A 23,491-nucleotide genomic window follows, 5' to 3' on the forward strand; every position below is an offset into this window, starting at 1 on the left:
ACACCAACAGCATCTACCTACTATCTTTCCTATCCATAGAGGAGGGCTTGGTGCTCTTTGTTGATCTACTTTGTGTTATCAGGTCTGAAGGCCTTTCAGGTCCTGAGGTTGGGACTAAAAGGGGTGAGTGAGTTTTAATAGAATTGAAGGCTTGTTGCTTGCTTTGACAGGATGGATATTGGAAGAAACTGCTACATCTATCCAGCATCCTAAGCAAGTCAGGCTAGGTTGTGGTAAGACACTAATCTGATAGTGTCAGTATAAGACCAGAGAGACTTTGATCTCTGAGGAATCACTAGCATGGTTAAAATGTGCTTTTGTTGTAGTCAAAGGATACCTACCAGTTTAATATCATTCATCTGTGTAAATGGAGCAATGCATAAAAGTCAAAAGCAGAGGATTCGTGTTTCTTACCTTTTCATACTCTGATGCCTTGTAGCTATTGTTAAGCAACCGAAGGTTCAAGTGATTACTCTCCTGGAGGAAATCTTGAAGCTCATTCTCCTAGGCAAGAGACACAAAACAGTGTTTAGAATCCAAGAAGTCACCATGGTTGGACCACAGCACAGCACTCAAACCCAGAGTGTTAGTGATAGCCCCTGCATTATTCATCTGAGGAGCCCGCTCAAGGTTCTCTAGTATGTTCTTGAAAGCATGACTAAAAGAAGCTGCCATTTTAACCACTGCAGCTGAATAACTTCATGTTAGTTTTTATATGAGTGTCTTTTATATGTGAAATTATCTCATGAGAAACCATGAAATATTTCTTCTTCAATTGTCTTTGACTGGGTATAAATCAAGCATGCATTCTGCTGCTCTCCTGACCGTACACAAACATACACACATTTTTTCCAGTCTTTCTTACCAACTGTGTAGAGCTGAGGGCAAAAAAAAAGCCATCATTGCATAGGAGGGAAACTTAATTAAATTAACTTAACAGTCACGAGCTGTGTGGTGGATGCAATTTTCAGTGTCAACCGGAGCATTATCTGAGATACAGTATGCAATTCACTGCAGCGACAGCATCATCTAGGCCAAGTGTTGTTCTTGTTGGGAGCTAAGAAACTGGCTCATGCATGTTACATTTCCAGGAAATACTGTGCTTCCTAATGGCTGGTGGTGGTGTACCTGCTCCACCTCCCTTATGTTTTATTTATGGAGGATGTTTCAGAGGGCAAATGGATTAAAGTGTAAATATATTTAAAAAAAAAACTGTGCATGTAGGGATGCACATGTTAACAGACTACAAAGTGCAAAGCAATTTCTTTGCTGCAATGATGTTCACAAAACATTATAAAATCAGCTAAAGTAAATGTCTATAGATAAAGATCACAGGTGTACATAAAAATATGAATAATTTAATTTAATCTCATTTAATTTGGCTGCTTCAGTATTGTGCAGCTTTGGCTCACTGTCACACTGTCATGGCTTACAGGGACTCTTGAATAGAACAAAGCCATCTGTGCTTTTCCTACTATGTCAAGTAAAATGTCTGCTGTAAAAATATCTGCTTATTGGTTGCTGTTAACTTAGGTGTATTTTTATGTCAAATATTAATTGTTGTTCACTACAGGGTTGTGTATGTACATACAGTAAATAGTATGTGGTATAAAGTTGTGTTCAAGTGTTAGTGTGGAGTCATTGTCTTTTTAGTAAGGGTTATATGACTTCATATCAAGATCTAATAAATATATAATGCATCATTAATTACTATGATATATTTACTGATCTTGTTATCAGTCGCATTTTTCTTTATGAGATTTATGATAACAATAAATAGTATTGCAAATTAGAGAAACCTACGGTACAAACATGACTGTACTGACGCAAAACCTACCAACAGTAACATACTAGACTGTGTTCAAATTATAGTTTATAATGTACAAATAATTTAAACATTTATAAATATAATAAGGAAAGCCAAGGAAAATATTTATTCTGTGACAAGTGGAAAATCTGTAAACAATATCTCTATTTATGTATTTGATGACGATGTATCCACAATAATAGCAGCAAATTCCAACATGGACATGAGTATCATGATAAAGGTGTACATATGCATACTTTAGAGGAGAAATATTGTAAAGGACAAACAGCGATAAGTCAAAACAGCCTGAAGACAGTACATTAGTCACATCTGATATCTGCTTTTCCATTAATTTCATTTCACTTACAGTTCTGTACATCAAAAAATATTGGCATTTCAACCTGCATCAATTGTGTCGGGTCAATTTTAATGCTTCCCATACAAGTACTAGATTCTATCGGCACTTCTATTCATATCCATTGATCCTTCAATTCAGAGCTAATGTGGCCTGGCTAAGCCTTCAGGTGTTCTTTCTGAAAGACAATCAGCTTCTGAAAAAAACAAACTGCGAACTCCCATTTTACTGTGGTCTCACTGCCAAAAAAAAAAAAAAAAAAGCATGAAATGCAATGCAATGAAATATTTCTAAAAATCCAGCTTATTGTTGATTATCACTGCCATCCTCATTTAAAACCCCCTTTTAGAATTTCAATGTGACAGCACACACAGTGATACAAACAAAAGTGTTGTGAACGCAGAGAATCAGCTGTTTCTTTGTCCTTTATTCTCAATGTTTTAAACAGATCAGTATACGTCATAATCCCTTGGCGAGACATTTTTGTGGGAAGCCTGTGAGCCCAGTAATGGAGGGAATTCTGTGCTGAATACACCGTGGCCTATATTGAGCTTCCTCAAACAATCAGCTAAAAACCAAAGGTTTTCTGCAGATGTGGATTTGCCATTTGAGATTTTCTTGAAATACTGACACCAATGTAGGCATAAAATGTATACAATACAAATTGATTATTGAATTGTAATGTTTGGAGACTGATAAAAGGTAAACAATATAACTGATGTTAGCAAAAATCTTTAAACAATAAGCTTTAGATATTATTTACTATAGCCCATTCCAGGCGGGTTTACACTGCCTTGCCGTGCAGTGCAATACTATTGTGGGGGGAGCACTGCTGACCCTCCTTTAAGCAGTCTTAGGAGGTAGCATCTGCGTAAAAGACCCAAGAAACTTTAGGGAGTTGAGGGTGTAGGGTGGAGGAGCTACAATGGAGGAGAGACAGGGAGACTCATAAAGCTCTACAACATGCAAGTGATATGGATGGATATTAAGAGATGGCAGTGGGGAATAAATTCACTTTTAGCAAATCTGGGACAAGATGCCTACAATATCAATCAGTACTATACTAAACTAAAAGTACTTAAATTGCACTGACACTACACTTGTACTGTGCCGTGTATAGTTACATATTTCCCTCACACATGGCTTGTAGTCCTCTGCACCATTTTATTACCACATATGTTTGTGCTTTATGTTAACAAGATGTCTTTTTTCCTCTACACCACTGTGTGCAATGCTGTAGAAGAATAAAGAAATCATATAATGAATATAAAGTACAAAGCCAGGTGCACAATGTTTACAAGACTAATGATATTGTATAATATGCCAAAAAAAGAGAAAAACATTAGATTTAATCTTGAAATTAATTTGACATTTTTGCTTTAGCACCTAAAAGACACGCCATGTGTCCAAGCAATGAGAGCTGCCAATCACATCGCTGACAGAAGGTGTTTGTGTTTACAAGCAGCTCATATTGAAAGCTGACCACAAAGGCAGAGAATTCACACTGGCTATTGTGCAACATCTGAGAGCACAGCTCCACAGTCCTGTCCCTGAACTTGTTGAGTCAGCTTGCTGTCTACCTCAATATTGATTTTAGATTAGCACCGATACATATTGGAGCGACGCTGTCACAGCTAATACTTGTCGCCATGGTAACAGGCCTTAAACGCTAGTGGAGGCATACTCTGCTGATGGCCTGTAGTTATACACCCGATACCCAGAAAGGTAGAGGTGCCAGATGGCTATGCCAGTGTTTACTGTCACTTACATACCAAGTCAGACTATGTGTTTCTATACAAAACTGCTTGAGCTCACTTTGAGGAGAAACCAGTGGGAATGTTAACGCTGTATAGGCTGTCAGTCATATATTGTTAAAAATCTGTCAGCAGAGCAGCTGCCCTGAGCTGCTAACAGCTGCACCTATTTCTGTATGTGGACGTCTTACGTTAACCTAAGAAGGAGAAAAACCGAAAAGAGAGAGAGGGGTGAGCCAGTTTAGACCAAACACGGAGTGACATTACTGTCAACTTGCCATCCCCTCTCAATAATATTCATCGCTCCTGTCTGCATTTGCGTCTCAGTTCTCAGAGCTCGTTTCAAGAGGAGATAACAGCTGTGCTCCAGTCTGTAGAGACGAGCCTGCCATTTCTGCTCACCATTTGGGGACAGTTTGTCCTTTGGGTAGCTTTTCTCAGACTCAGCAGGCTGACAATGGGCGAGGAGGGGAGTGCTGCTTTGGGCAGGGAATGCGAGAGAAGGGCAGCAAAGAAAACAGTCCTAATGGAGGGTTTATTTGGGACAGAGGGCCACACACAAAGAAAACTCATCTGAAGAGGAGGGCTTGGGTGCATGAGCGAACAAATTGAAAGATCTAGGACCACAATCTTTATTGACATTACTGGCGAATCCCTCCATCTCCTGCTTTTATGTAAATACAGTTTCAAGAAAAAGAAATGGCACTATTTGCAATTTCCTAGGTTTCTGCATAAATTGGGGATGAAATGTGATCTAATTTTCACCAAAGTCAAAACTTTCAACAAATTTCTAAGCTAAAAAACAAACAGCTGAAAACACCCATTAAAAATACAAAGTCATGGTAGTAAAAGTAATGGGTAACCACCTTGAACCACCTTTTGCAGCAATAACTTTAAGCATGCACTTCCAAAAGCTGTCGAATATACCTGCACAATGTTCAGGAGGAATTTTGGACCATTCTTTCGTGCAGATTTTTCATCATCCAGCTTATTCTGAGCTACAGCTGCCCCAACATTATCCTGTAAAATACCTTAATAAACTTGGGAAATCATCTTCCCCTCTACTTCAGGTACAGAGGCAGCGAAGCAGCCTTAAATCATGATGCTAGCTCCACCATACTTCACTGTTGGGATGATGTTTTCATGTTGGTACACAGTTCTCTTTTTACACCAAACAATTCTGCCTTTGTTGCATCTGGTCACAGGACTTTGTTGTTGTTGTAGTGCTGCAATGTTATTTATGGAGAGCAAGACCTTCCTCGATGGTATCCTACCATGAAAACCATGCCTGGTCAATGTTTTTTGTATGGTTGACTCATAAACAGAAATGTTCACCAGCTCCAATGAATCCTTCGAATCTTTGGCTCTTACTCTAGTGTTCTTTTTCACCTCACTGAGGATTCTGCATTGTGCCTTTGGAGAGATCTTGGCTGGGTGCCCATTGCCATAGAGAGTAGTCACAGTACCAAATCATCTCCATTTGTAGACTACGTGTCTAACTGAGGACTGATGAATGTCTAAAGTCTTTGAGGTTACTCGTGCAAAATTAACAATTTGCTACATGCAAAATTAACCATTTTTGATTTTGGACTGCATGGCTCACATTAGCTGATACTGTCTGTGAATGGCATAATGAAAAAGCAGAATGACACCAGGCTAATTCATGGTCTTCATTCAAATAACACATAGCTAAAATGTAAAAGTTTGTTTTCACCGGTTCTCTCCATCTAATTTTTTTTTTACTTTTCTTTTTTTCTGAAATTAAAGCCACTCTAGCAGGAAGAATGACATTTCTGGGACAATGTGAGAAAACGTCCTTTAAGAATTACCAAACACTATATAAAAATACACGACTTGACTCATGTGTAATATATCTCTGAATAATTTTCACTATTACTGAAAAGGGAGCTCCACAGATGAATGTGTAAACAATGGAAAACCATTTCGCCTCAGCCAGTAACAGCACCGTATACAATATTTCCTCCCAAAATAATTACTGCTGGAAAGTGTTACTAAAACAAACCCAACACACAAATACTGCAGTTTCCGGTCGTCATCGCCTGAAAACCAAGTTATCATTACAATAGGCCACCACTCATTTTCTCAGGGGAGGTTTGTGTGTGATGATAGCAGGCAAGGCTTTTGGGTACAAATCAATTTCATTTTCCATCCTTTCACACAGAGGCCAAGGCATATTTCTGGAGCACTTACCAAAGTCTGACATGTTTGATTCTTTTTCTTCACCTCTGCCTCAAGTGCTTCACACTCCTTTCTTTTGGTGCTGATCTCAGTCCCCTGGGGAGAGAAAAAAACAAAAGATGGCTGCTATAGTTTGTCAGGAATAGAAGCTTCTCACTGACACCAGGCAGGAAAAGAGGGAGCTTGAACATTTTATTATTCAGCAGCATTTAAGCGTGTGAGTGTATGTGCCTGTGGTCACTTGTGTTTGTGTGTGTGCGTGTTTGTTTGTGTGAGAACCAGAGAGATTTCCAGAGATTATCTAATAAATATTACAAAATGTTTTCGTTGAAAAAAAAAAAAGACAACAGAAATCTGTTTAAAAGCTTTGACTCCATTTGTCCAGCCTTCAATTGCTTCTATTTGATATAATTTCAGGTATTTTTGTATCGTGAGAATGTGTTATATGAAACTTGTAACAGTTACATGTATGTACATGTTCGTCCATAGCAGACAAGTGTAGTTGAAACACACACACACACCTAATGTTTTTATTCCCTGTGGAGGAGATATTTTATCTGCTTTGTTTCGCAAAGGCACACGCACACACACACCCACACACACAGAGACCTCCTATATGGCCTCTTTCCATTTGCCTCACTTTTGTTTTCAAATTAGTGTAGCAAATTAATCTATGGATGAACATAATGAGACAAAGAAAATTACCTCCAGTATCACCCATACCGGTGCAATCCTCCTGTGATCTAGAGTCATCAGTACTAATGTTCTACTGTATGTGATGACCGAGCTGCTCACAACAACTCGTAGAGTTTTTTTTTTCTGTGTGATGATTAAACACTTGTATTTGTCACACAGCAGCATAAATGATAACTTATTGGATGGAGGTGCTGTGCACAATTGATCACGTGAATATACAACTTCATTAATTAAATCTCTGGTCGCTGCAACAGAATCAGTCATATCCTGCTGTATGTATTGTTATTCTGATATGGCAACTTCCTAACATTGGTCCCGAGCTTTATCAAATTTTAGATTAATTATATATATTATAATAAACAGGTCCTTACAGACTTTTTTACGGAGCAGAAACCTACATGGGTCCAATTTTACAACCTGCAACCATTCAACATAAACCATGTGTTGCACTAATAGATTTACTTACAATTATACCTCAATCAGTTTTGAACACAACTTGGCCAAATAATACAAGAAATAACCCATGATTAAATATAGGCTCAAAGCTGCAGAGAGGTGTTAAAAGCTTGGGCTGCAGAAAACTCTTAGGATGTACAACAGCAAGAAATATTAATTATAAAATACATTTTAAAAAGACCAGCATTTTACATGCAAAACAAAAAAAACTTGGCATGGCACACGGTATTTGTTTAACGACATGAGGACAATAATTAATATTGTTTTATATTCATTAGATGAATAAGGACTGATATTTTGTAATGACGCTCTTAAGCAGTATGTAATATTACATCAAACACTGGAGAAAGAGAGTAAAACTTTTTGTTTGTTATCAGCCACAATTTTAAAACCATTTGCTAGTTTCAATGTAAAAATAATAGGAGTTAATTAATGCTGATGTATTAGTATGGGTCAAACACCTGTTAGTACAACAAATTACCTTTGACCCTGATTTTTATTTGTTACTTACTGTACATTTTGCCAAAATTACTATAATCAATATTGGTTAAAATACACTCTTCTGAGTAGAGTACCTTTACTTTTGTATTTAAAGTAACATGTTCATAATCTGCTTTGTTCTGTCATTTGAGTAAATGATTTGAAATGGTCCTAGATTTTTATAGGCCAATACTCACATTTCTACATGAGTATTAAGTTTGTGTACTTCTCCACCTCTGCACACAGTTTATTACATTTTGCTGTGTGCAGCCACAGACTGCTTAAAATGGCCATGCTGACTCTTGTCCTCCATATCATTATCAACACCACCAGTATGTTGTGGCTGATCAATGTATATTACAGCAGCGGAATTTGTGAAGGTATTTATATAAATAATTCTGTGCGTTGTGTATTTTTTAAATAATTCTGGGACTTCAGATTGTTCATGGTGATTTGGTTTCTCATGGAGAAGGGTTTCTCTTACAGACTTCTGTCACTTTTCCTATCTTGCTGCTGAATTGATTGGATATTAATAAAGCCCACCCTGGGACTAGCTGCTAATATATATTTTTTAATATAATATAATGAAGAAAGAATGAATCCTTACAATGTATTCATTCTCTCTCCCACTAACCCTGCATGCACTGTATGGACAGTTGCACATATGTAATCACAATAATAGGAAATTAATTACACATGATTTCTCTGTTCAGAAACTGTCTTAAAGCTACATTTTACAAGTATTAATACTCTTAAAGGTGGACAATTGGTACTTATGGTCCTTGCTGACTTGGCTAATGAACTCAACACTAAATAAAAAAGGTATTAATTAATAATTAAATGAATTCACTTCTACAAAGTCAAAAATAATATATTCCCTTTACTTTTATCTATATAAAGAAAAAGTAAGTCCTGATATTAATCATTGGACGAGGTTTAAATTATTTATTGAAATCAGTCATTGTCACTCACTCGTCCTCTTTTCTTCTCTAGCGGATGTGGTTCCCTGGAACAGCTGGTAGAGGTGGGGGGCAGGTGTGCGGGCTGATAATAGACACCACCAGAACTTGCTCAGTTATTACGTTATTTGACAAACAGGCTAAACAGGCTAAACAGTTAGCGCTTGATACAGTACAGACAGACGTGTGAATGTCTGACCTCAGCTGACTGGGTGCTGTGAGTGTTTGTGTGCGTGTGCGTGTGTGCATGTGTGTGTGTGCCTGCAGTGGAGCTGTCCTGCCCTCTGATAAACATGGAGACAGACAGGGGAGAAACTGAATCACCAAAACTATAATTTCTGTTAATCTCACTCGGTGCACTGATCGAGTGCAAATAAAAAACTGAAATGGGTCAACATTCCTACTCAGTAGTCTGTTGCACTGTTGACCTCTGCACATGTGAGGCATGATGAATTTACATTAACACATTACACACTGACGCATTGACACATTATTGTTAATGTTATGTGCATCTTATGTTTACAGTCCTTGCCATAACTTGTTTGCAGGAAAAATATATAGCTTTACCATATCTTCAAAGTTCTGTTCTAATGTATCCAAACACGCTTGTATATACCCTGTATACAATGACATTCTTTATTATTAGTCATGATGTAAGAATGACAGTATCTTGGTAATACCTTAAGATTTTGTTTTCAGTATTTCTAATTACTCATATGTTTCTATCAAGCAGCTGTTTAAGTGAAGTGACAACTGAAAGCTACACTATAGTAAATAATATGATGAACAGGTTTTTAAAAAATTTACCCCCTTTTGCAAACCCCGCCTTGAATGAATATTTTGCCTTCCACATCCATGCACAGTGTAGGTGTGGACTACACTGTGCATGGACTAATAACTAAACAAAGTTCTATGGCTCTTTTCCATTTAAGGATTCCAGTAAAAAAAATTAGCACAATACAAGAGCCCTATCACTGACACCTAACTGATTTGTTATTAGCACCTGTGCTCTGCTGAAACATGTTAGACTATTTTTCAAAAGTCTATTCTGAGTATGGATATATAAACTGAACTGATCAAAGATTTAGATGTTTATATTTTCTTCTTTTTGCACACGTACTGTAGATTGCATTTTCTGCCAGTCTGTAATAATATTGTGTTCTGTCAGTGCCTAGCTGATACCTAGCATTCCCCCTTGAGGTTTTTGAATGCCTGGTATGTTTTCATCAAGCAGCCTTTTAACTGAGATGACAGCTGAATACTGCATTAGATAGAGTTTCAATGAAATGAAGTTCATCTTTCTTCCCAGTGTGCAATGCGAGGCAACACATAACTAGAAGATATCTTGTTTAGTCTATAGTGTTATAGAAAACTAATCTCTGCTGGATTCTCAGACAGCTGCAGATGGAATATCCCCATCAAAGCAGCCTATGTGTTCAGTCCTGCTGAGATACTACATTGTTTTGTGACTTCAATCTAATCAGGAGGTAACACTTTCTGGCAAGCTCGAATGTATTCAAGAGTAAAGGATATACCCATTTTAATATGGCTGGTTTATGGCATTCTTTTAATGCACACAGAAAAATATTGCACTGCTCTAACAGCACAAAATGCATAAAAATGTTACATCATCAGCTAGATTCTATGTTTATCAGCAGTCTAAGCTTTCTACCAGTCTACGAGGAACAACCTTGCTATGGATGAGAGTAAAAGTGCAGCTGGATATTCCGAGATCAGGGTATAGAATTAAACATGATTTTATCTGTGTCAGTGTGTGCTACCAGTGCACTCACTCACACACTCACACACACACTTACTCTGGTAGAATGGCACCACATGTCCCTGGGCCAGACTAAAAAAAGCACCAGTGGAGCAACCAGAAGTCCAGAGCACACAATGCACGCTCAATGAGAGCATGCATGAATGTGCACACCACAGCAGGACTCACAGCTGTGTTTAAATTGGAATATACATACACTGAAATCCATTCAAACGGAAGATATTTTACATCTGCTTATTATTCACCCCAGGTGAGGAGGGGAATATGACAGTGAGCGTAAAGAACAGGACGAGCAGAAGGAGAAGGAACAAGTTTTGACCTTTCTGCGATCTGTGACCTTGTGGCTTTTCACCCCAGGAAAGTGTCAGTTCCCCCCTTAAATCTAGACCTTTTTCTATTGTAACTGCCAGTGATCCTGTTCCACTACAGTATACATGTATATACAAGTACAAGTGTGCATTAGTATTTGCATCTTTTTGAGGAGTCGCATGAACAGAAAGGTTCATAAAATAAAAGTAATCTGATATGAAGATTTGATGGCGAAACTCCCAATTACCACGATGAGTTGAGATTAAGGTAAAGGGGGTTTTACGATTCCTAAAAGTAAAGTATATTTGAATAGTTCCAACAGTGCATTTGGGATTTACTTCAAGTTAGGACAAGAGTTATGGTTGTACATAACATGGAATTGTAACAAAACAATACCCAACCAAAAGCCAAACAAGAGAGATATTTGGGCTCGTTATCTTTACTGAAAGCTGATTTATTAGAAAAACTCTCTCTCAGCTGAATGAAGCATCACCACTTTCATTTTGAGGTCTTTTGAAAAATAGACAACCTTTAATTCTTGAAATTCGAAGTGCTAACTCTGGTGATGAGGGGCACCAGTTATTCTAAATTGAGTTAGAACTTGAAATTTTAAGAATTAAATGTTGGCTTTTTCTAAAAACAGATGGTTGTATGGTTTATTGTACATAAAATATTATCTTAATAAAAAAAATATTCCCTTTTTGCTTTTTGAAAGTAAGAGGATTTTTTCACTCAACAGTATACAAACTAGTATGTCGTCCCCGTACGATTTAATTGAATCACACAGAGCATCCACAGATTGCCATCTTCCATGTCGGCTGGTATCCCGTGTGCGCAATTTCTAGAACCAGACGGCTAAGACATTGTGCTAACATGCACAATGAATATTTCACTCACACTTGCAAACACACACACTCACTCAAAGACTCAGCTCTCAGGCTTGCTGAGGCCCATTTGTTTAGAGCACATTTGCCAATGTTCAATTAAAAATCCCTCTGATAAAAGATTCAAATGACTGCCATTGTGAGTAATGAGCTCCTGTATAAGTGAAGAGGCGTTTACTGCACAGCAGATGAAGACAAATGAGAAAGACCATCCCCTTAGGCTAGGTCTACATTTGTGGCACTAATGCAAATGCATCCCCAAGTTAGGTGCGTTCAAAGCAATCTACACCAACCATAGTGAACTGACAAAGTTTCTGAAATGCAATGATGAACTGCAAAAGTTTTCATATTAATTAGTAGCAACCTATTGGCATTTCAACCAAAAAAATCAATCACAGTTTTGAGAATTGATTACACATCAGTCATTAACTAAATGCAATCATTAATGCTGCTTTTGTTTTTTTCTATAACTGTAAAATAAATGTAGGTTTGGCTGTGCGAACTTGCGATGCTCACTACTTGAGGCCTACAGGACATATCTCTTCTGACTCAAAGGATTTATTTTTTGTTTAAGGTATTAAATAACCTACAGTACCGTTACTTAACCTGACTGCATACTGTGTTATATATCTGGGCTTGTCTTGACGATTGTCTTAATCGTTTAATTTACTAAAACTGAAGAAAGAAAAAAAAGAAAGAAGAAAATTGTTAGTACAAAAAGACAAAGCTTAAAACAGCTGAACCTCAACTTTGTGCTCAGAACGGAGCTATGTTTTCAGCCCCGTGGAGAGTTCCCTTGGGACAACACGGCAGTAGCATGTGCTATTTAATGTATGTATATATATGGTTTTCTTCAACAATTTTTATTCCTGCTGACTCTTCGCTGTGACTGTAACGCATAACAGCATCTTGAAGAAATGAGGTTCATATACTGCATTATTATTTTTGTAATAACTAATTAACACAGGAGGCTTTCCTCGTCCTATTCTCAGCATTTGGTTTTCTGATCCTTTAGCTGGGAAAGCTCTGCATATAATCTCTGGCAAGCAGGGGTAACCTCATTACTCTCCCTCTGTCTCTCTTTTATCCCTTGTTGTTTTGAATATGCATGATGTGTAATGATGGGTAATAATCCTGCCTATGGCTGAGAAAAAAAAAAAAACCCTGAAAAGTTTTCTATGCAAACAGCAATATCTGAATAACATATCAAATAAACAGAGAGATCAACAGGAGTAAAACTTGCTCCATTTCTGAAATTTAAACAAAATATACAGATATGCAGTGGGCTATAATTCAGCTAAGTTACATTGTAATAAAACTGAAAAACAGAACGGAAGCACTTGACTTTTTAGTGGGAGTAGTTATGCCCAAAAACAAACAGTAAATCACCCCTAACAGTGGAACATAGCTATAGCTGGTTCTTAAAATGTCAGTGGTCTTATATACAGTATATACACAAATTCTTGTTATGCATTTGTTATTTGCAGCCAAAGGAAGAAATGCTATTGGAAAGGCCAAACCAAAGAGTACCAATGCTAACTATTGGCCAGTGAGGGGGTGTAGTAGTATTTTCACTTTGTTAGACCCAAGCACTCGTTCCACTTGGCATAATTGAATGTATGGCTATACTGCCCAAACTGGTGGCCAAAAAACTCAGTAACCTAATCCAGCACAGCAGCCTCTCGTGATTTCAAATCATTTAAAATGGTAGAGTAAGTTACATAACTCGTTCAGCCTAAGTCTGCGTGCACAGGCACAGATGCTTGCACTCCACTAATACTGTACGTGTGTAAGTGTGTATGTGTGCATGTTTGTATCTGTATGTATGCTTCCATACGCATAGCAACATGCAGACTGTCTGCTGAAACACTGGTTTTACTCTAAGAGGTCAACAAATGCATCCCGGTGCAAACATAAACTCTCACACATTGAACAAAAGAAATTATACACAGAGCAGAAAGGACGGGGCAAAGTGTGAGGTGAGGGGAAAAAAGTGACACTGAATAAATGTTGAGAGGTATACAGCAACTAAAGGCAGTGAGGCCTAGATAGGAATGCAAATGAAAGAGAAGGGGCAAAATGAAAAATGGGATGGAGGCAGGATTTACTGTCTAAGCTCCTCAGCTCTGCAGCATTTTGTACCGGTTACAAGACCTCAGCAAGGCATCCTCTGAGGCATATTAAACATCATGCAGCAGTGACAAAGGAGTAGCCTAGGCTGAATTCCCTAACCTTCCCTCTCTCTTTTTTTCCCTTTTCTTATATTCTCTGTTGCCACATGGAACCATGTGCCTCTGCATGCTGTAGAATCCTAAATGAAGCGACCACTATCGCCGAGGTCTGACCTCGGTGTGTTGGTGTGTTGTAGAAGAATGTGCTTCTTAGCAATCAAAAGGCTTAAGATTTCCACAGCATAAACTGAGGAGATGCATGGCAACATTTAAAGAAGTTCATGATGAAATCCCAGCAGAAATGGCAACAACAACATAAATTACATGTAAAAGAGATGTTTGTATTTGTGGACAAGCTCAGTAAGTTTTCCCCCCAAACTTTTACATCCATTATCAATGTGATTAACGCTGCTTTGGAGTTTGTTTGATACTACCCATCAGCACTTACCTGGATTGTTTATGCTTATGTATGCGTAGCAGTAATTTCTGAACAGGTATGCAACTGATGCTACCGCAGCATTCAACACAGGCTACATACTAGCACCTTGTTGCATAGGCATACAGACATATTTAAACGCAAGTATACATTGAGCTTAAGAATTTTGGGGTTCATTTCAAAGAAAGGCTTTGTGTGTGAGAGAGAGGCTCCAGAAAGAGGACGGTATGTTTGATAAGCTCCGAATTTATACTACAGTAGAAACTAAACAATGACTCAGGGGGCCACAGTGCATTGCTTCAATTTCTATTAATTTGGTAGTCAACAATACTGGATTCAATAATTCATCATTGCATACAGAAACCACATTATGATCAGAAAATAAAAACCTGTTCTATTTTCATTTTGGCAGCCGAACGACAAAAGGTCCACATAGAACATCTAATGATTCCTGCAACAATGTAAATGCTGAATGCTTGCTGCTGTTGCCCACTCACAGACCCCGAGGCTTACTCATGCCCAGCTGCTTTTGCTGGCCAAGCTTGGGCAGACCTCGATGCATTTCACATGGTAACATTTAATCTCTCATGATTGACATTTTTTTATTGGGACTAACCACACAAATTTTCAAAAGCACTGTAAAGGTTAGGGATTGATTGCACCACAAAGGAGGAATTGTTGTGTTATTAATGTGGTATACAATGTGTTTTATCAGACATCACATAAAACAGCAGAGGATCACAGCTGGATACAGTCACACGGACACACATAAAAGCTGAATGCGCTAAAACAAGAAAAAGAAAAACCTGCCACTAGAGGGTGCATTCATGCCCTTTGTCTCTCCGTCCATCCGGCTTTTTTTGAGTCTTTCTAAGTTTGTCTCATGGGAATAATAATGGTAACGTAATAACAACTGACCATACCAAAATGGAACAGCGGTTTTCTAAGTACAGTATAATTATTATATGGCCACTTTATTAGGTACACCTGTACAATCTAACACAATCAATACAGCAGCTCTGCCATGAATTCTACTTTGACAATGTTAATTGTAAATAAATAAATAATAATTTCTCAGCGTTTAAGTTGAAACTATCATAAAGGTGATAATTGTACTCTCTGTTTATTACTGAGGTCATAGTGGGTGGGGGAGTTGTACTGGAGTGCATTATAAGAAGAGATGGTTCTAGGTTTGGCCCCCTCATTCATTTTAAATAGGGTGGCCAAAACATTAGAACTCCCCTCTTATTATGTGATAGCCATAAAAAACATGTTGGTATATAAGAAAACTCAGATTGCACATTCACGTTAGGCTTTCAGTGTTTCTACTGTTATCAACCCCCATTCAAGGTCAAAATGTTAAATGTCAAAAGACATAAACAAACCATGAATCATGATCCACTAATACAATACACTTGGCTATTCATGTTAAAAAAGAAGGTGAGTTGCTGTCAGTTAAAATGTTTATTAAATGTGTGGTTAGTCTTTGTAGCTAACAATGATAAGATGTCATAGTATCGACAGACTATACAAAAAATATGATTTGTTAAAAACCAAAATTGACTGATGGATACAAAACAATATAAATCAAAATAAATTATTTGACTGTTATGATACAAACAAACAGAAGGACATACAATATCATAAGACATCCAAATGAGTAAAAGGAGAAGCTATTTCTTTGTGCTGTCCTGAATTTGCCAGAATCACTCACTCTGTTTCTACGAAGGGTTGTGCTCTCACATCTGCACCCCTCTAAGTCAGAACCCAACAAAGAAAGAGTAACTCGCAAACCTGCTATGATCAAATTAGTTCACATCGATCCAGACTGTCTGTCTGCACACTTGGGCCTTAACCATATAAGCTGATTATAACACAAAATATTACATGCTGTCCTATTTGTTCTGATCCAGTTTTATCCCCATGCCCTGTAATGCCAAATCAATGGCCTGTGAAATGTCAAGGTAGAATAAGATGGACAATTACAAGGTGCATATCGTGATCCTTCAGATACAAACTGATGCTGCCTTTGAAACAACTAGGATTCATTAGCTTAGACAATTATGTCCAAAATCATCATATACCAGTAATTTTTGAAGCGTGATACCACTGTACATCCACTGGCTTTGCCTCAGTTTACATCAGAATGTAATGGTAAACTCTTAACAAACGCTAATTCTACACTAGCTGCTGTGAACCTATTCATCTTCTGGGCCCAGACAATGGGAGCGGAAGCTGGAATAACCAAAGGGTCTGTCATCAGCTGAGGTGCCCTATCTCCTGCTTTGATCCTGTGCCAGAGCCACAGACATATGCTACTCCATCCTGCAGGGAGGAGTTGTACTGGGTACAGGGAACAGCTCTCCATGGCCTTGCTATTCATTAACTACATTTCAACAGCTGGTGACCAATTAGTTTGCTCTCCAGATTGTAAAACCAATATAATAAGTATACCTTTACTTTTATCTTCTTGCTAAAAGGGAGCAATCTTAATGTTAGAATAACATAGTGTTACAAAACAGTCAAGAGTTGGTGTGCATGTTTTAACATTATTAATTACTGTTGTTTAATTTTAGATAAAGATTAGGCAGATCCTTGCATTTTCAAACCAGAATTCGAGCACAAGTCCCTCCCTTGGGCCAATCTTTAATGGCTTTTTAATGGCAGATAAGGAGGGAAACAGAGCGGAAGGTCAGATGAGGCCTGGTGAAGAGCATCATCTGCTTGTAAACGTGCCATCTAGAAAGGCTTCTTGCCTGTGAATTGATTGTTATGAGGTGTCAGACTTGGCTTTTGGCCTCAGCAAAAACAGACACACTCTGATGTGAGGAGTTTTCACATTGAGGTGTGGGTGAGAAGATCCTGTGTCCAGTAATGGAAGACAGGTGGTGCCCAGGAGGAGATAAAGACTGAGGCTCTCACCCCACAGGAGTCTGGCACAGTCACATCAGAAATACAGAAAAACAGGTCTTTGCTTCCCATCCAAGGGACACTCTCTAACTACCACTGCCAATTTATGGGTCACTCTATTACATGAGCAGCGAACAGCAGATCTGCTGCACACATCATTCAAGTTCCAAAATCATACAAGTGGTCTCATGGCGAAATTAAATAATGCCAAAAATGGATACATCACTAACTCATTTCAGCTCTTCTGTTGTCTTTGCATTTGCAATATGATCTGTAGGGGAAACTTGGGAAAACAAGAGTAAGCCGAAATATAAGTGAAGAGATGAGACACACGTACATCAGACAAACAAAGTACCATTTAAAGTAATGTTAGACTATGTGAACCCCATTTGTACATGAAGGTAATTCTTTATGCCATTAAGGACACTGTGAGCAAATATTTAATTAAATGAACATTACAGTGTATTTATATTGTCTAAATGAGACAAAGAATCAGGCAAGCTAATGGCTTAATGAGGCAATACTACATTTATCATAGCATGATAACAAGGCAACTTTGACAATGCTAACTTGCTGATGTTTGTTGTGTATAATATTTAATGTGTTAATCATCTCATTTTAGTGCTTTAGCATGACATTTGCTAATTAGCACTAAACACAGTTTAGTACAAGTGAGGCTGAAAATGTTATTAAGAATGTAATATTTGTTTAGTGTGGCAGGTATTTGATCCTAAAGCGGTATGTCTACAATACCTCATATAGACAATCCCTTTAATATGACAATACCTCAATTGATTACAAAGGCTATGGCATCATCAAAGGAAAAGGGGGTCAACAATACAGTAGCGTTTAGTAGCTACTAACAACCAACATTGCCTTCCAAAAAATTATGTCCCGAGGTTTGGCCAAAAATCATGCTTTTTAGTATTTTGTGTTATTATATCTCTGCATCTCCCGACAGCATATTGTCTGGTTGTCCATATGTCCTTACCTCCACTTGGACTCAAGAGGGAACTGATTGTCACTATGATCTCACAACTATCTATTCTTGTGAATACAAGATAACAGTACTACCTAGAAATGTTCCTAATTTTGGAAAAAATATCCACTTGGAGTCAAAGATTAACTGATTAGATTTTAATAGTTAATAGTCAAAGGTCAAGGCTACATGTCCACACCACACTTTTTTCTCTGTTTATTATTAAAATGGCAATAAGATAGTAGTGCTTTGAAGGAATTTCTTCTAATTTGGCATAAGCCTCCATTTGGACCCGAAAATGAATTGATACAGGTCACTATGGCCTCACATTAGTCCCAGTCATCCATCCCACGAATGCAATAACACTGGAATACCTTGTATTTCTTTGAATGTGATACAAGCATCCACTAGGACTCAAGGAATCAGCGTTACTAGTAAAGTATGCTAACAAATACATGATTTTTCTCCTGGTCAGTGGTAGCTGTTCAAAAAATAAATAAATACTGACAACATGATAATAATGACAATTATAGACAAAAAGCTAAGAGTAACAGCTAAGCACAGCCTAAGAGTGACAGAAAAAAGTGTGTGTAGCATTGGTAAAGTGCAGTGTGTGTGTGAAGTGGTTGAGTATTAAAAACCTATACTTTAGCAGATAATCTAATCTGCTAGAGGAGATGAATTGACTAGAGTCTGGTGGTCAAACATCAAAGGCACTGTGACACTCATGTCCATCCCATTCTTGTCAATGCTATATCGCAGAAATGCCTGGATGGAATTCCATTACCTCTGGCACATATGTCCGTGGATTCATACTGCATGTACTTGTTAGGACAGTCAAGCATTTGATGAGGACTTGGTGACTAGTTCACAAAGGCATAAAACCATGGTGCAGTAATTCTAGTTCTTATTTTATAGCAGCAAAATGTTCAGGGAATTTAGTTAATAATTTTAATAAAACATACTGTACATGGAAGTATAATAGCAAATGTACACAAATATTAAGGTGTAGTCACAGACACAGTGGTCACGCAGACAATAGTTTTGAACATATTAGGGGTCCCTGCTGAGACTCAGTGGAAAAATGAAATTTAACAACAGGGAGTCCTCTAATTCCAGGGTAAATGAACTACTTTTGTTTCAGCCTATGACTCTCCAAAGACCATCTTTGCATGAAAACTGTTTACCACATACCACAAACTCTTAGATCCTATTGACTAAAAAGCATAACAGGTGACATTAAAATGAGGTCTACTTTGCATGACTTACAGCATAACAGCTAGGGAGTTGTCTGCAAGAGTGACAGAGTCCAGCAATAACATATAAACAACAGCCTGGAGTAGATACTGTAGCTGCTGCACAAGGCGTGATTGTCAATATGCTCCTGTCCCCATGCGGGGATCAGAGGGGCTGTCAGGACTTTGATTCTAGCACACGAAAGAAAGGATAAACAGCAAAAAAAAAAACAACAACACTCCAACTTGTCAATCACTGGAATCTCCATTTCTATCAGTATAAACTGCAATTTGAGCATTCAGCAGGGAAAACAGAAACAGATCAACATGTTTGCCTTTTGCAAACTGACACAAAGGGTACAATACAGTCAGAGTGGGTGGAGGAGAGAGAAACACTGAACTAATACCTTATACCCATAATAATAGTCATAATATGTACTACACCTCCACTGCAATACATTTTAAGAAGCACTAATGTTAATTGCTAAAGTTATTATTGCCTTCCGTAATCAACAAACAGGTGAGGAAAAAACACACATCTTAATCAATTTTGAACTGTGTGTACAGCCACCACAATTTTTATGCTACCTCACACAAAAAGTGACATAACATCCCATAGACTAAAAATGTGGATCTGACCTAGAACAGAGCAGAATATGTGTGTGATTCTCAGAAAGGGCACCACTTCATTGACATCAATTTATGCTGCCTGCACTCAGCAGGGTCTGGCCGATGCTGGTTTAGAGGGAACAGAGCCAATGTTTGTGCTGATGCACAGTTTTAGACTCACTGGAACTCACTTGCTTTGTAAGCTTTAAGACACTGCTAGTTTGTTCTAAAAGCCTGGAAAAACAAGCATGTGCAGGTTTTTACCGACACTGGATAATCCCTTTGCATTGCTGCTCACATACTGTACAGTAACAATTAGTACAATGTATAATGTTTTATACTTATGGTACCCAGCGTATTCACAGTGCAAAATAAGGCTTATTCCACTGACAACACAAGCAATGTTACATGGTTCTCAGCAGGTACTGTGGTACAGTATTTATGCTCAGTGAGTTACTGAGAATGCACTGATTCCCAAACTTTATACCAGTGCTGCACTGTTAAACCCTCATTCTATAACAGTCCTTAGGAGCCAAATCACAAGAAAAAGTAGGCACATACTAGCTCATGGATATCTTAAATGCACATAAAATAATTTTTCTGAAAATGACAATGCACTAAAACAGCTCTTTTCAACGTTCTAATAACCTTTTTAAATGGATGCTGAAGCAAAGGGATTGTAGCTTTTGCTCTTCTGTTGGATCTGAGTGCAGCGTTTGACACTGTGGAGCACAGGTTCCTAATTGGCAGGCTTAGGCACTGGGTTAACTATATCTGGGACAGCTCTGCTGTGGGTCTTCCTCTAACTTTTAGTTGGATGTTTTCAGTTCTTTTTATAACCATGCCTGTCCATGTTAAATGTGCACCTCAGTCAGGTGGGGTATTGCAACTTTCATTTCTGGGTCCAATATTATTCGCCTTGTACATGCTTCCCTTGGGCTTATATAAAGTGATAAGCAGGATTAATCCTGGTTTTTCCAACTCAGGAATATCCCTAACTCAGTCCTACTGCACTGTGTCTCAGCCTGAGATGGAGATGACTACTCGTGTTTTCTTTTCTTCCTCTCTAGAACACTATACTTCACTTTTCCCATGTCTTTGCAAAATATCTTCACTCCTTTTCATTTTCAAGGGGTCATAAATGCAGCTGCTAATATCCTGACCAAGTCAAGATCTCACTAAATGGTCTCTTAAGATCATGTGGTCAGTGGTTCTCGGTTGTTCCTTGCTCCAGGCTTAAAAGAAAAAGGTTAAATCTTATTACAATTGGGATGATAGACCTAACTAAAATGTACTTACTCATATTTTTATGTTTTTTTTTTAGAATGAAGGTGGAAATTTTCAATTAACCATGTCACAAAATGTACAGCATACCTTTGGCTTTCATCTGATGAGTATCTCTGTACTGTATGACATGATTCTCACGTAGGTGGTAGTGGTATCGGTCCAATGTGGGCACAGTTCCGGTGCTGCCAGAGCACAGAGGCTCCACATTTTTTTTCTCAGAGTGGAGAGAACGATTAGCATAATCTGGTTGTAAATCATCAAAATTATATAAGTGCTTATAGATCCAGATCAGTTAGGTTTATATTGTGCAATAAAAACACTTGTAATGGTGAAAGCTGTATTGAAATCTAAGCTGGGTTAATTGACTCATAATGTGAACTTATGCATTGAGTAACACATAAGAAAACATTACACAGTGGAGGTAGTTGCCTGTAGCTACTCAACCGTTGTAGCTGTATTATTAGCTAATGTTAAATGTGACAAAAAGAAATGAAAGTTTGAATTACATTTTTATAGATGAGCATAAGCTCTAACTTTTCCTCAGAATAGGTGTTTCCTTTGCTTGCTTCAGTTTACTGACACAAGTAAGTAGATGAAATCATTTATTTGGCATATTGTCGCATAGACCCCCTGCTGTTCTGAATTAGTCAGTTCTGTGTCACCTTCACTCTCCTCCATGTGTTTGTGCTGCTACACTGCTGCATCAACAATGTTTTGAAGAAAGCCGCCTCATACTGCCAAAATAGTTTAATTTGCAACACAATATAAACAATAGAGCGTCACTGAAATTTTTCTCACATGATATAAAATGTCTTATCGCGCATCCGTATTTGGAAGGCGTGGCTTCTAAAATCTGGAACTCTCTCCCGTTACACTTGAGATCTGTAAAGTCTTCTGGAGACTTTTAGGTAGCAGCTCAATACCCATCCGCTTGAACTTGCTTTTGAGAAGTGACTAGGTTTTCTTTTTATTCCTGTACCTTATTTATTGTTTGTGTATGTCTTTTATCCCCTTTACTGGCACATTCAAGCTCTGTTAAACCCGTCAAGTGCACTGTGCAAGATAGCAGATCAAACATTTAGTGGAATATTCCTGACTGTATTTATTCAAAGGTCTGACACTACTGAAAATACAACTCTTTATTTTGCATTAAGATGAGACAGAGCACATGGGAAGCCCACTGACAACAAAGGACAGGTCATCCTCTCTCCTTCCACTGGCCTCCTCTGACTTGCCTTCACACTCCAGTAAACCGAGAAAAACCGCACTACATGCCAGCAGCAATCCACAGCTTTTACTGACTTCCAAAAACACAGACTGCAGTAATTTGGAAAGCAAACAAATTAGTGAACCATGCATTCTTCTCTCCCTCGAAAATGAACCACTGGGCATAATACAGAGAGACCGAGAAAAAAGGAGAGAAAGATAAGATGCAAGGGAGAGTGATTGGTAGCTGGCTGCCATCCTGGCCCGGTGGCCCTGCGGCTGATGCAAGGGGTTGCGTAATGGTTCTGCATGCAGTGTGAAACACAGCAAAGAGGACTTCAGCACATGTAGCTGAAGAGACCACTCAAGCCTTCTGGGGAAGGGAAGTTATTTCAGTGAGGACATACGTACACTGGATGAGACAAGCATGTTTTGACACAGTGTGCTAAAAATAACACGTTCGTAATAGAAAAAAACAGAACGCCAGTTAAATCCAGATGAAAAGATAAAAAAAGAGACCTACCAAAGACAGTCCTGAACTAGGGGGCATGGTGAATAAGAGGAGAGAGACCCATTGCAAGAAAACAACACACCAAATCTGAAACCACTCACATCTTATTGTGACTGTGATCCCATCTGACACAGGCGTATTGCAAAGCCATGCAGCCACAATGACATACAATAAACAAACTAAAGCAGTTAAGAATCAGCATGAGCAACTTTATATATGTTATGTAACATTTCAGCCTGTGGGGCCATGTGTTTGGAAATGGCCACAGACAGGCCTGTTGTCTTTTCTACCCCACATGCATGGTCATTAATTATGCTCGGTCCTGTTTTTCCATTTCCAGAGAAGCAGAAGCCTGAAGGCAGTGGACCTACGGCACTGCAGCACATGCAAGCTGGACTTCAGCATCACTACAAATGTTACACAATGTTAGCTTGCTCACTGCAGGGTGGCCTAGGTTGAGAGAATCAA

The 23,491-nt window shown here is 38.3% G+C and overlaps 1 protein-coding gene across 13 annotated transcripts in view; it reads right to left on the reverse strand.

Annotated features, from left to right (window-relative positions):
- rimbp2b (RIMS binding protein 2b) overlaps nucleotides 1-23,491 on the reverse strand; it is a 73,060-nt gene that overhangs the window by 31,118 nt on the left and 18,451 nt on the right. For all 13 annotated transcript variants that reach the window (XR_010915567.1, XM_067521485.1, XM_067521477.1 and 10 more), the window contains exons 2-3: nucleotides 6,128-6,211; nucleotides 415-504 (exon numbers count right to left, since the gene is read on the reverse strand). Coding sequence is in view for 11 of the 13 variants with exons in the window: in XM_067521477.1 (XP_067377578.1) it covers nucleotides 415-504; nucleotides 6,128-6,211 (174 nt within the window). In the remaining 2 variants the exon portion in view is untranslated. The remainder of the gene's footprint in view (nucleotides 1-414; nucleotides 505-6,127; nucleotides 6,212-23,491) is intronic.

The sequence above is a fragment of the Channa argus genome, chromosome 11, assembly GCF_033026475.1.
Source record: "Channa argus isolate prfri chromosome 11, Channa argus male v1.0, whole genome shotgun sequence".
In the NCBI taxonomy this organism is placed as follows: Eukaryota; Metazoa; Chordata; class Actinopteri; order Anabantiformes; family Channidae; genus Channa; species Channa argus.